The sequence below is a fragment of the Echinops telfairi genome, unplaced genomic scaffold (genome assembly GCF_000313985.2).
Source record: "Echinops telfairi isolate 266 unplaced genomic scaffold, ASM31398v2 ScPeMD7_3533;HRSCAF=4204_0, whole genome shotgun sequence".
NCBI lineage: Eukaryota > Metazoa > Chordata > Mammalia > Afrosoricida > Tenrecidae > Echinops > Echinops telfairi.
Genome location: NW_022107431.1, coordinates 104,202,785 through 104,215,500, shown reverse-complemented (window position 1 = coordinate 104,215,500; position 12,716 = coordinate 104,202,785). Strand labels below are relative to the sequence as shown.

The 12,716-nt window shown below is 49.6% G+C and overlaps 1 protein-coding gene across 1 annotated transcript in view; it reads right to left on the bottom strand.

The window, feature by feature from the left end:
• Positions 1-7,603, bottom strand: part of B3GAT2 (beta-1,3-glucuronyltransferase 2) — a 51,371-nt gene extending 43,768 nt beyond the window's left edge. Inside the window, exon 1 of the mRNA XM_004696316.4 lies at positions 6,992-7,603. Coding sequence (XP_004696373.1) covers positions 6,992-7,603 — 612 coding nt within the window. The remainder of the gene's footprint in view (positions 1-6,991) is intronic.
• Positions 7,604-12,716: the final 5,113 nt, after the last annotated feature.

Sequence of the window (12,716 nt, the reverse complement as noted above, 5' to 3'; positions counted from 1 at the left end):
TGCTCCTGCTTCAGCCCCCATGCAATGGAACGGCCAACAGGTGGTTATTGCCTACCATTACGATTAGCATCAGCTCAAGCTGACTCAGGACACCCCAGCCCCTCCTTCCCGTGGCAAACCCACTGAGTCCACGTGGAAGCAATCAACAGCCCAGTTCCCCTCCCCCACTCTATTCTGGCAATCACGACGTCATTCATTTGCACGCCCTGACACAAGGAACGCCCGGCTGCTACAGGAACGGTTGCTGATGCGCACAAATCAATCGAAGAAAAAGTACATTTTAAATGTTTTCCCTCCTTACAGAAATGATCCATTCTGATGAGAATACAGTCTAAAAGAGACAAGAGAACAGCTTGCATATAGTAAGCTTGGAGATATTTTTGCTTGACCAAACATAAAGATTAAGTGGTCTAAAAGAGACAGGGAGAAAGGAGATAAAATGTTCTTAAGATGAAATGCTATGAGGGGAAAAAAAGGTCAAAGAAAAGCTTAGGGATTGATAGAGCCCAGAAGAAAGACCTTGGCCCAGCTGTGGCACAAGCTACCAATGATATCAGGCGATGGCTGGTGATCACACACGCTTACGAGAATGATTGATTCTGAGGAAGGAGGCCAGGCAGCGGTGTGGCGCAGGTGCTGGGCTCCTGACAAATCCGCCAGCTGCTGGGCAGGAGCAAGAGGAAGCCATCAGGTTCGTAAAGATGCATGGTTTTGGAAACCCAGCGTCCGGTCCTGTTGAGTTGGAACGGACTCAGTAGCAGAGGTTTAGTTTAGTTTTGGTTGTTTCCATTGACTGTATATGTTAAATGCGATGAGCTTTAGAATAGTTACGAATGTAGGCACTACCTTCCAAACCAAACCACTGCTTTTAAGTCGATTCCAACCCACGGAGACCTCAAGTGTTGGTGTAGATCTGCTCTTCTCAGAGAGGAGCCGAGTGCTTCTGGGCAGGTTAGGAACAGCCAACCATTGGTTAGCAATTGAGTGTACTGATCATTCGGATTGACCAGGAACTTGGGTTCAGAATCTCATTTTTGCCACACAACAGCCACATGCCCTTTGCAAGTTACTTCCCAGCGCTTCTGCTCCACAGTAAAATGGGGATTTTGAGTCTACGAATTTGAAGTCAAGCACACAGGTGGCACTTGTTCAAACCCCTGTACTCAGGGAACAACCACGGGGCAGTCGACTCTACACACAAGGTCTCCATAAACTGACAGCCACGCAGCAGCACAGGGCATTGTTCTTACTTAAAGACCAGCTCTAGAATGAGGGAGGGAGAAAGAACAGTACTAACACCTACCTCAGGGGCTGTGGTGAGGATTGGTCAATACACATACATTCTTAAGGGTAGCGCGTGGCCCATAGTAAGTGCTCAATTGCTGTCAATTATTATTTTATTTGTATCAGTGTTAAAGGGAGTCTTTTAAAACTGTATGTGAAGTTGTGCACAAATACTACCAGGTGTGAACAATGGATTATCTTATTTTACTTATATAAATAAAAATAACAGAAAACATTGGAAATCTATTCTAAATCTACCCACCTGTCTATTTAAGGAGCCCTTGTGGTGTAGTGGGTTATGCAGTGGGCTGCTAACAGCAAGGTCAGCAGTTCACAACCCCCAGCTGCTCCAAATGAGAAAGATGAGGCTTCTACCTCCCATAAAGATTTACAGTCTCAGAAATCCACAGTTCTACCCTGTCCTATAGGGTCGCGATGAGTTGAAATGGACTCAGCGACAGTGAGTCTAACATGGATGAGAACAATTTTGTGTTCTATAAGAAAGAAGCTGAGAATCATATAAAACGTATGCCTCGTGGTTATGTGTTTCATGCTTCAACAGCAATGCAAATCAAATATCCATTAATATGTATAATATACTTATACAGACTACGCAGACATTCTAGCACAATCTGAAAGATTTGAATAGGCATACCTGGGCAGTACTGAAACCTGTACGAAAGAAAGGCATGACTTGAATACCACCTGGATTCGTTCATAAACAGACTTTTGACTTTGCTTCTTCTGTGTTGCTTTTGTAGCAAGGCGTAAAAGCAATTACTAGTCCATTACTTTTCACACAAGAGAAAATCTACTAGCTTGTAATTGAGAGGCAAGTGAAGCAGACAGAAGAAACTGGAGCCACACACTCAGGTTTGAAGAAGCAGCAGACAACAGCCGAAACGTCTAAAGGACACAGTATTCACTTCACCAAGAATCTGGACTGTCCTCATGTCTATTCATGAGGATGGGAATCGGCGAGAAGAACTTTGGTGGGTAAGAAGCATGATGGGAAAGGTTAACAGAAGGGGCAGGAGGGAAAAATACCGTGCACCCAAATTGTTATTTCCGGTCCATTAAAATATCAGAATTCAAATGAAAACTGTTGGTCTCCAAAGAAAATACTGTCAGCTATGAGCCCTAATTCAAGCGCTGTCCGCCCTGGGAAGGTGAGGGAAGTCTACAGGGAGGGTTGGTAGTTTAAGCAATGGAGTGCTGGCAGCACCCTGGGGCCTGAAGTACTTGCCACAAAGATGGGCAACACGAACCCACGGGTGCTACAGCCTTGGAAACCCCATGCGACAGCTCTGCCTTGTCCTACACGGTCATGGCATTGAGTCTGCTTATTTGGGGTTTTAGCCTAAGCAAACGGGCTGTAGTTTTGTACGTACATTTCAATAAAAGGCTCACATTTTATTAGATCTATGACACGATTAACATCCCTCCAGACAGAAAGAAATTAAACAAAAAGGCTCACATTTCAAATCAAGTGAAACAAAACTAAGCAACTCTTGCCTACTTTAACAAAATGAAGCTTCTAGGTTTGTTCACTTGGAAAACACAGCGATGTCATTTGGGTAGTTGTCATGTCCCTTGTCGGGAATACAGATACATTACGGATTAGGAATCCTGCAGACTCAGGTTTCCTTTGCGTGTCAGGTCTCATAACAAGCTGCACCCATGAGGGGGAAATGCACACCGAACACAACTCACTGCCATCGAGTTGCTTCTGACTCATGAGGACCCCAGTAGGACAGAGCAAAACTGCCCCCCTTGGATTTCTGGGGCTGTTAAGTCCGTACAGAAGGGGACAGCCTCATCGGAGCAACTGGTGGGTTTGAACTGCTGACTTTCCGGTCAGCAGCTCAATGTGTAGCTCAATACGTATCAGGGCAGGGGAACCTCCAGATGTTGCTGGACACATTTCTTTCTCTGTAACTCCATTTTCCCCACAGATTTTTTAGTAGCACTACATGAAGCCCCAGTACTACTGCTCATGGCCAAGAGGTAGACACAATGAAGCCTCAACTCTTCCCTGCTTAGACACAGACACCTTAACAGCCAACAAGGGACTTCCTTAGTGCCCCCCTCTTCAGATTATTTTCCAGATGCAGCCTCACGGGGTTCCCAGAGTGTCTCAGACTCCATCTGTCTACCCGTCTCAGCGCATCAAAGTGATACCAGGTCTGGCCTGGAAAGTGTTGTTTTTTAACCTTTCTGTGGATTTCCAAAGGTGAAACCAGCTTCACCTGAGAAGCATCAGCTTTAAATGAGGGAAACAGCTGTGAAGGTTTTTTAGCAGAGCAGAGAAATCTAGTTAATAGTGCTATCGAAAATATAACGAGGTATAAAGACACATTTATCAGTAGTTGTGGCTTGTATCAAAGCAGCTTAAATCCTTTGCAAAGAAGCTTTGCCCGAGAGCTGGATCGATAGGGTGCCCAGACAGGCAGGATTACCTGCCATCGTCGTGCAAAAAACCCATCAACACCAGAGGAAGAGAAGCAGTCATGTTGAGACCCTTGAAGCTGGACAGCCCCATCCCACCCGCCTGGCTCCAGTGGACAGTCTGTTTCTGTAGTGATGACTCACACTGAGCTTTACTTGCAAGTGGATTTGGCTGCTAACGCAGGCTTGTTCAATGCAAATATTTCTTTCCCACAGCTCAGTTGAAAGACGAGGCTGAAAATTAGTTAGCTGTGTGTGAGAGAAGAAAGCACCCTCCCAGTTATCAGGGAGGAATGATTGAACATAGATTGCCTGTTGCGCCTTTAATTTAATTTGGAGACCTTTCATCCTTTACTTCTCTTCATTTGCAGCCAAATACTTGGTAGGCTAATTTGTACCTGGTTCATTTTCTTCCTTTTATCTTATCTCCTTTAACATCAGCCGTGGAAATTAGTGGCATGATGAATAAAAGATGAAGTATGACTTGGGACATTCTTTCCTTAAGTACTGTGAATTGCTTAAAAACTCTGTGTTTGTGTGTGTGTGTGTGTGTGTGTGTGTGTGTACGCACACGCAGGCGCACATACACTATATTTACCACAGCCCTACAGAATCCCTGATCAGCATCTTTCCCTTCCCCCAAGGAGCTGCAGCACTTGCAAGTTTTATCTGGTCTTACATTTTTCTCCAAGAGAGCAACACCTCCCTTGCAATTCACTGGGAATCATTAATCCTACAAGGAATGTATAGTAGAGACCATGCCATTAATAAACTACAGGCTTAAAGGACAGTAAACATCAAATCCTGGAAAAGGCACTAGACATAGGAGGTGTAACATCCACTAGTTTTTTTAGACGGCTTAATCTTGCTTGCCTTACAAGGAAAAAGAATCCATTGTTTAAAGGAAAATTGAGTGTATCAACTTAAAAACAAAGCAGCCCAACTTGCTGCCAGAGTGCTTCTGACTCTTAGCGCTGCTCTAGGGCAGGCTAACATTGCCCCTAGCAGACCCCAGGGTTGTAAATCTGCACAGGAGAAGCAAGTCTCATCTTTCTCCCTCAGAACAGCTCCTGGGTTTGGTCCCCCAACCTTGTGGTTCGTAGTCCAACAGGTGGCCCACTACACCACCAGCGTCCCTTATGTATCCACGAGTATACATGGTTAACAGTGGCTTGTTCAAAAACACTGCAGCCAGGAGAGAGGCAGTGGCGAAGAGGACTAGTTAGAAACTTACTGTCTAGGAGTGATCTCCAGGAGCTACAGAAATATAAATTCGAAGTGGGTCATGAATACTACACTTTAAAAATGCTCACTTTGTGTTTTGTATACTTGGTTCCTCTCAGAGCTGTGCATGCTTTCATTACTTCCCATTAAACACATTTGAGTGACTTGGAAGTTTCGTAGGCTTTCTCCTTTGTTTCCTCGTTGCCAATGCCATTTTGTCCTCCCATCCTCTCCTCTTCCTTTTATCTTCTTGTAAAACGCCCCTTCCCTAATGAACCAAAGAAAAACCTACTGATTCTTCAGCTGTTTACAATCCACCAACAAGCCCTCCTTTCAGTGTGGGGAGCATCAAAGGAAGACAGTGTTCGGAGTTGGTCCACTGCCTGTGTGGGACAACTCTTCCACTCAGCTAGCCTCACACCAAAGGGCGAGAAGAAACCCCCAGTCGTTTCCCACTTTACAATCCAGGCCCCCAAGAGGCTCACTGACAGTTCCATGCATCGCTTCACTTACTTACAAAGGACCCCTACCTTCACACGTAAGGCAGCTTTCAAGTAGTGGAAGGGGAAGAAAAAAAAAACGTTACGGTAAAATTATTCTGCATGAAGATATTAAGTTCTTTGCTTCAGATGCAAGTCACTTATTTGGTGGGGGGGAAGGGCAGCACCCGAGCAGGATTTACATGAGAGCCCACTTAAGCCCAGATGGTATCGTTACTAGAGGTTATAATACAGACCATATCTATACAAGTGCCAAGCTTAGTTATTTCTCTGCAGAAACATAGAACATCCTACATAGTGAAAGGTTGGGAATAAAAGAGGAAGAACAATGACTGCTTTTTATTCATGATGGAAAAAAGGTGAATAAAAACGAATTGGAAAGCCACAGCGGCAGAAAAATTAAACTGGAAGGACGCAGTCTCTAAACTGGAGGCTAAGAAGCAAAACTAAGAGTAGAAGGCAAATTGGCAGGGGAGCGGGGATCGAGTGTGGCCTATGGACTCTACGTCAGGTGGCTGTAGGCGTCCACAGTGCATGGCACATATGTACCTTGCTGCAAATGTGCCGTTTACCTGTGGAGAGGGGTGTGGATTCCATGGAAGCAGAATGTTAATTTGGGGTGAAGGGAGGCAGCTGTCTGGCAGGATATCAAATGGCTCAAAAAAAGAATTCTTTCAGCAAAAATTTTGCAAGGGGGTAGAGAAAACTGACAAAACCACGCAACCCAGTCTCAACTTCAGAATGCACACACCTAGGGGAAAATGCTAGCCTCAAGAAATAACACCTGTGCTGCCCCTGTGCCTGCTGGCTCTGCGTACTTCCAAAGGCAGCCCAAGCAGCAGTGCTCTCTGCTACGGCCCAGTAGCCAGAGTCACCTGAACACCTAGCCAAAGGGGGGGCCTTAGAGAAAGATCGGTGACGGGACCAGCAGCTAAACTGTTCCCTTAAGGTCAGGGTCAGAAAAGGCCTTAGTAGAGCACAAGGAAGGAATGGAGGGAGGACTCCCCCACCCCCACCGGAGAAATGTCTTTCACCTTTTTTTGCGCCATACGGCTAGCCTGATTTTGGGTCACCTTCTCCATCGTCCTCAGTCTCAAATTGAAGACTCAGAATCACACCTAGATGCGCTGTAAAGGTCATCGGAGGACAGTCACCCCCGCCTTGGGTCTCTCCCTAGCTGCAGGACGCTGCCCCTCAGAACCAGAGCCCAGTTCTGGGAGATCCTTCCCGCGTCTCACCTGTGCTACTTCCTCCCTCGGCCAATCTCGAGGCCAGGTGAGTGGCAAAGCCCCAGCCAGACTTTGCCTTTGCTACAGCGGTCCTCTCACTCACCCTGTACCCGCTGGCCAGCGCGCACACGCCTGTATCGACAAGGGGCGGCTCCACCAAGAGTCCCCAACGCGCGCCGGGCCAACTAGCAAGTCCAAAGTGCAGCCGGAGCGCGAGACGGCGGAGCCGCACCTGCCCGGCGGGACCCCGAGGCCCCTTCCCGCTCCCGGTCCCCCCGCCCAGGGCTGGGGCGGGCCGACCGCTACCTCCTCGAAGAGCTCCAGGCTGTAGGTGTTGTCGTCGTCGGCGAAGAAGAGCACGCCGGGTTGCGCGCGCTGGTGCTGGTGCCTCTGGCGCAGCCAGGCGAGGCCGGCGTTGCGCTGCTCGGTGGCGCGCGGCAGCCCCGGGCGCTTGTAACGGCGCGGCGTGGGCACGTGCAGGTGTGTGCTGGGCAGCCCGGCCCGCGCCAGGAAGCGGCTCACCAGCTCGCTGCGCGCCGCCGCGTCCTCCACCAGGATCCAGTGCAGCTGCGCCACCTGGCGGAACGTGTTGGCCAGGCGGGTCAGCTCGGCTTTCTGCACCGGGCGGCTGTAGGTGGGCGTGATGGCATAGATGGTGGGCAGCGGCGGCTCAGGCTGCGGCTGCGGCTGCGGCTGCGGCCCAGACTGGTTGCGCTTCTCGGCGCCGCGCCCCGGGCCGCTCTCGGAGCCTCCTCGGCGGAGCGGGAGTCGGGTGCCTCCGCGGGCCGCGTGGGGAGAGAAGTAGGGGCGCGGGGTGAGCGGGGCCGCGGGCCTGCGCGTGTCCACGTCGAGCATGAGGATGACGATGAGGATCCAGGGCAGGAGGATGAAGAAGCGGCTGAAGAGCACGGACTTCATGGCGCACCCTTTCCTGGCCTCTCGGACAGCCGGGACGCCCCTTCGGCCCCTGGCGTAGGGGGGGCGGGGGACGAACGGGGGTACCCCAGCGCGCAGCTTGGACGGCTGCGGCACCCACACTCAAGGAGCCGCGGCTGGCGCGCTCTCCATCGGGCCCGGGAGCTGCGGGGGTGGGGGGCTTGGAGCCGGGCGCCTCGGGGCCCGGAATTGGGGGCAACCCGAGCAGGTGCCAGAGAAGCTCGGGCGACCCGGGGCGCAGGTGGGCAGAGGCTGCGCCCTACTGCGGGGGAGCAGCCGCGCGCTGCTGGCCCCGGAGTTGTGCCGAGCCCCGAGTCCCCACCGCGCTGACGGTTCGGAAGGGAGCCCGCACCCCGGGGGGCTTGGCTGCTCCGTCCGGAGGCGCTACGGGGACGGGCGCTCCAGCCGCGGGGACCCCCAGTGCGCTCTCGGGGGCACCTTCGAAGGCGGACTTCGGGCACTGCAGGCGCTGAGTGAGGGCTCTCCTTCCTTACATCCCGGCCGGGGAGCACCTCCGAGGGGACCCCGGGGGTGACGTGCCGCCTCCGAAGCCCGCGCCCCGGTCCCTGGGTCTTGGCTCTGCTCAGAACCTCTCCCTGCTCCGGCGGCAAGATCCCAGAGCAAGGAAAGGAGGGAGGGGAGAGGAGAGAGAGGGGAGAGAGGAAAGAGGAGAGAGAGAGAAAGCGAGGGGGCGGGGGGCGGGGGGCGCCGCAGCCTCCAGCGTCCTCCCGCGGGCGGACAGCAGCGCTGCTACTGGCGGGGAAGGGGACCAGCCCTGCGCCGGCTCCGGAGCGGACAGCCCGCCAGCTCGCTCGAGAGGCGGCCGCCGCACCGCGGGAGGAGGGTCTCCCCGGCCGCACGCCCCCCGGAGGGGGTGGACGCGCGTTCGCTGGGCTCCCGCGCTCTCTCCGCTTGGCGAAAGCCCGCAAGGTCTTTGGCACCTGCCAGCCAGACCGGTTCCCGTGCGGGCGACTCCGGAGCCCCGGGGTTGAGAGGGAGGGGCGGAGGGGCACGCTCCCCGGCTCACGGCTGCGGGGCTGGGGTGCGGGGGATGCAGCGAAGAGCGCAAACCTTGCCTTCCCCGGGAGGCGCAAATCGATAGCCCTCGGAGCCCCCTAGGTGCCCCCCAGGTGGGGCAGCCCACGAGAGAGATCCAAATGCGACCGGTGGCTGTCTGGCTGTGGTTCGATCGTTCAGGGGGAAATACCGAAAACTCTCCTTGTGTGACGGTTTACTTGTTGGCCTGCACTGATTCCGGGGCACAGGCCCCTTGCTGTCTGCGGTCCCTGGAATTGTTCCGCGGGACCTCACAGCGACCCTTCCGTGGCGGCCTGAGGAGCAGAACCGCCTTCATTTTCTGGGTCAGGAAGCTGCTCAGTTGGAGGCCGGCCGAGATCACGCGGACACAGCCAGCCCAGCAGGGGTTCAGTAGAACCACACTGTGCGCTGTCAGGCTGAACTGAAGCGCGCCTGCAAGTCACAGCGTCCGCCCTGGGCCTGCATTTGCCTGCTTTCTAGGACTGGTCGCCTAGACTGGTTGTCTAAGGAGCTGAAGAAAGAAGAGGGACCATGCTTTGCAGGCGCATCCCCAGTGCATTATAAATAAATCATTTCTGAATCCGTCTTCCCTTGGGTGTCGGCCGGCTCAGTCTTGTTCTCAAATACTGAGGACTGGCGTTCTGCGGGCAGACCCAGAGCTTGGAGAGGATGCCCACGGCAGCCTCCTTAATGCTCGCTTTTTGACTAACCCGCCCCTCGCAGCTCCCGCCTAGAATCCAGCACCAGAGCGCGCCTGTGAATTCCTCTAACCTCCAGCTCCGGGTCTGGGACCTGGGAGAGGGAAATGTACAGATTCAATACCCCAGGCAGCGGCACTCGCAGGAACTAGCCTTCTCTCTGGGCTTCCCTCAACCAACGCTTTAAGCCTCCCTTATTAGTGCACCCTAATCATATAAGAGGCTTGGTTGGCTCAAGAGTCTGACGCAACCCCGCAGAAATGAGTTCTGGCCAAGCCTCCTGGTGCACCAGCCCCTGGAGATCAAAAACAGAAAGGGGGTGGGGGGGCGGAGGGAGGGAAGAAAGGAAATCCGTAAGGCTCTTCATACATGCTCAGAGCAGCAGCCCCGCTTACTTCACTCCTTCCCCACTTTCGCACTCCATCCTCGACTCCCCAAAGGTCAGGGACGTCTCCATCATGTTGGACTTTTTTAATTTGGAGGAGAATGCCTGTGTAGCTGCAAGCTAGAGTAAAGCTCAAATGAGTACTAATTGTATTAAAAGCCTCACTCTACTCTTGGTTGGCAATGTGTTAGCCTCACTAGACCATGCAGCCTATTATCTTAATTGCTCCTTCTCCAGCGCTCAGGACTTTTCAGAGATGAAATACTCGTGAAACCAATCAAACTTGGAATTTACGACTTTTGCTGGAACTTAACCATTCACGACATGCAACACCTGGTACATCCAGGACGGTCACTCGCTGTTTTTCTGAATCAGTATTTGCATCCACATCTGAACCTCATTCAGCTCTGTTGGGCTCCATAGGATTCCTGGAGTCAGGCGGACCTAGGTTTGAATCGCAGGGTAGCTGCTTCTGTTTGTGAAAACTCAGAGTCAATGAGCCTGTCAACACCCCACTTTCCTCATCTGGAAAATGGGGTTCATAATATGTACTCTCTGGAAAGTTTATAAAGATTAAATTAGGCTAATTGGGCTGATTACCTGTTTTGCACAGCATCCCGCATTAACCAGGCAGTCAAATATGTTTTCTTGGTCTTAAAACATGGGCATTATTTCCTCAAAGGGATATCTGAACCCAGGAGCATCGTTAGTCCCAGAGATACAAAAATGAAATCCATTTGGAACAGGAATAAGGAACTCTTTAAATAGCGCCTCCCCCCACCTCCACCACCTGTAGAGAAGGTGACTCCAAATTGTGCTAAGCTGGGAAAGAAAGGAACTCCGTTCACCTCAAATTCAGGGTGCAGCTAATCCTGCAATAAGGATGACATGATTACAAGTGACATTTATCTCAAATGACTGGATATGCCATATTGTTTCATGCTCAGTGACTCAATAATGTAGACTCACATCTTTTATGATTAAGTCTGAGTAAAAGATGAAGATACAAAATTAAGGAGGTTGATTTGAAGCCCACAACCGGGGCAGAACTTTATCATGCAAAAATTCATCATGCTTTTCAAATATTTAGAGAGTTTGTCAGGCACTGAAATGGAAACCAGGCCTTTAAATGGGAACTCAAAGCAAATGCCATTTTTATACAGCATAATCACCAGTTTGCTACGGTATTTTTCCATATAGTTTATGATATTCCTCCGTAAAACAATTTAAACTTGATCTGTGGCTGATAATGAAGGTTGTTGGAAGTCACTAGAGTAATTAAAATAATTACCTAACTTCAGAGCTTCTGCACATCCTCTCAGTGTTTATTTTCATTTAATCTCTCTAATTATTTGTGTAACAAAGTGAGCACTGCTTCATCTTTACTAATGAAGCCTTGCATTGCTGGCCTCAGCCATTCCACTTCAGCATTCCGTTGTTCTCAAATAAACAAAGGTAAAAAAATCCCATCTGGGGAGTTAATAAACACATACTGTATAATCACTGAACAGTTACATTTTGATTTGCTGAGTAATGTGAGACTAACTTCTGCAGCAAGAAGATTGCAGTCTCCATAGGGCACTGGGTAGATCTGATCTTACTTGACACTTGAGCCTGGGGTTCTACTCGTGTGACCGAGCCAACCTTCAAGTGAGCACTCAGGAACAGCCTTGATGTTCTTAGTCAAATAAGAAAGTGATCAAGATAAAAATCTATGCACAATGAGTATTAGCAAATATCAAGTATCATCAAGTATTAAAGAATATTGTAGGTATGTGTGGCAGTTACATAATCTCCTGTCAACTTGCAAAGGGGTGGAGTCTAGCTATCAAATCAGGTCACAGCTTGATGACCTCATTTGGAAGGTGCAATGGAAATAAATAGCTCACTGGAGGCCAGATACACTCTCTCTCCCTAGGAGGCGCTCCTGTTGACAAGCCACATGGAGCTACACTGATGCAGCCAGAGCCCTGGAACTGGAGGAGCCATGTGGAGACCCACGCCAGCACTAAGATGCTTCCACCACCGCTGGATCCACAAGACTTTTCACCCCCTGACCTGTGATCTTCCTGCATTCGGCATCATTGCGTAGCTGTGTGAGTCTGAACAGGGACTTATGGGCTAGTATCGACATATGGGGTTATATCAGACTTGGTATGGACTGGGTCTGGACTGGGTTGGGATGTTTTCTTAATGCTCTTTGATATACATTTCTCTGTTATACTCATATGAGTGTCTCTAGTCAACCCAGACTAACACGGTATGAAAATTAGGCTTACAGAGACTCGGAAGTGGCTCATGTGCTGTAATGTGAAAGAGCCAATACCAATGATAAGCTTTCACAACAGACTGGTAATCGGACCATACAAATGTAGGCAAACATCAATGTTTCCTGTTAAAATATCAGACACACTATTTTGAAAGAATGATGTCAGAGGGAATAATTCTAATAGTCCCAAATTTTAGGGATACATGACAGTTTACCTGTCAGAACAAGGACATCTGAACCACAGACGAAATGGCTCATTTGTTTTATTTGCATGAATCTGGATACATACACCACTTTTGTTCTAAAATTATTTGTTTTAAATTATAATGCTTATTACTTTAGACGGTTCAGCTATTAAGTACAACATTTGAGCCTAGAGGTATTTTCATTTGTTCAGTAAACTATCATTTTTATAGAATGGGTTGGTTGAGACAAAGGTTATTCAATACAAATGGTTTTTGTGAAAAAGAGAAATTGGCAATTTACCCTAACAATTTTATTGAAAAATAATTTCTTTCAGTTTGAGTAATAGTTGAGAATAAAGCATGCCAGTATTCCTTCTTTTAAGGAATTTGGATACACAAAAACACATAAAAGCACATGAGCTTCTTTTATGTCATTTTTCCTGCCTTGAAAATTGGCATTTACGTTAAAATAGTAATTTGTTAGAAATAAGATTTTACTGTAAAACTGCACAACCTACTT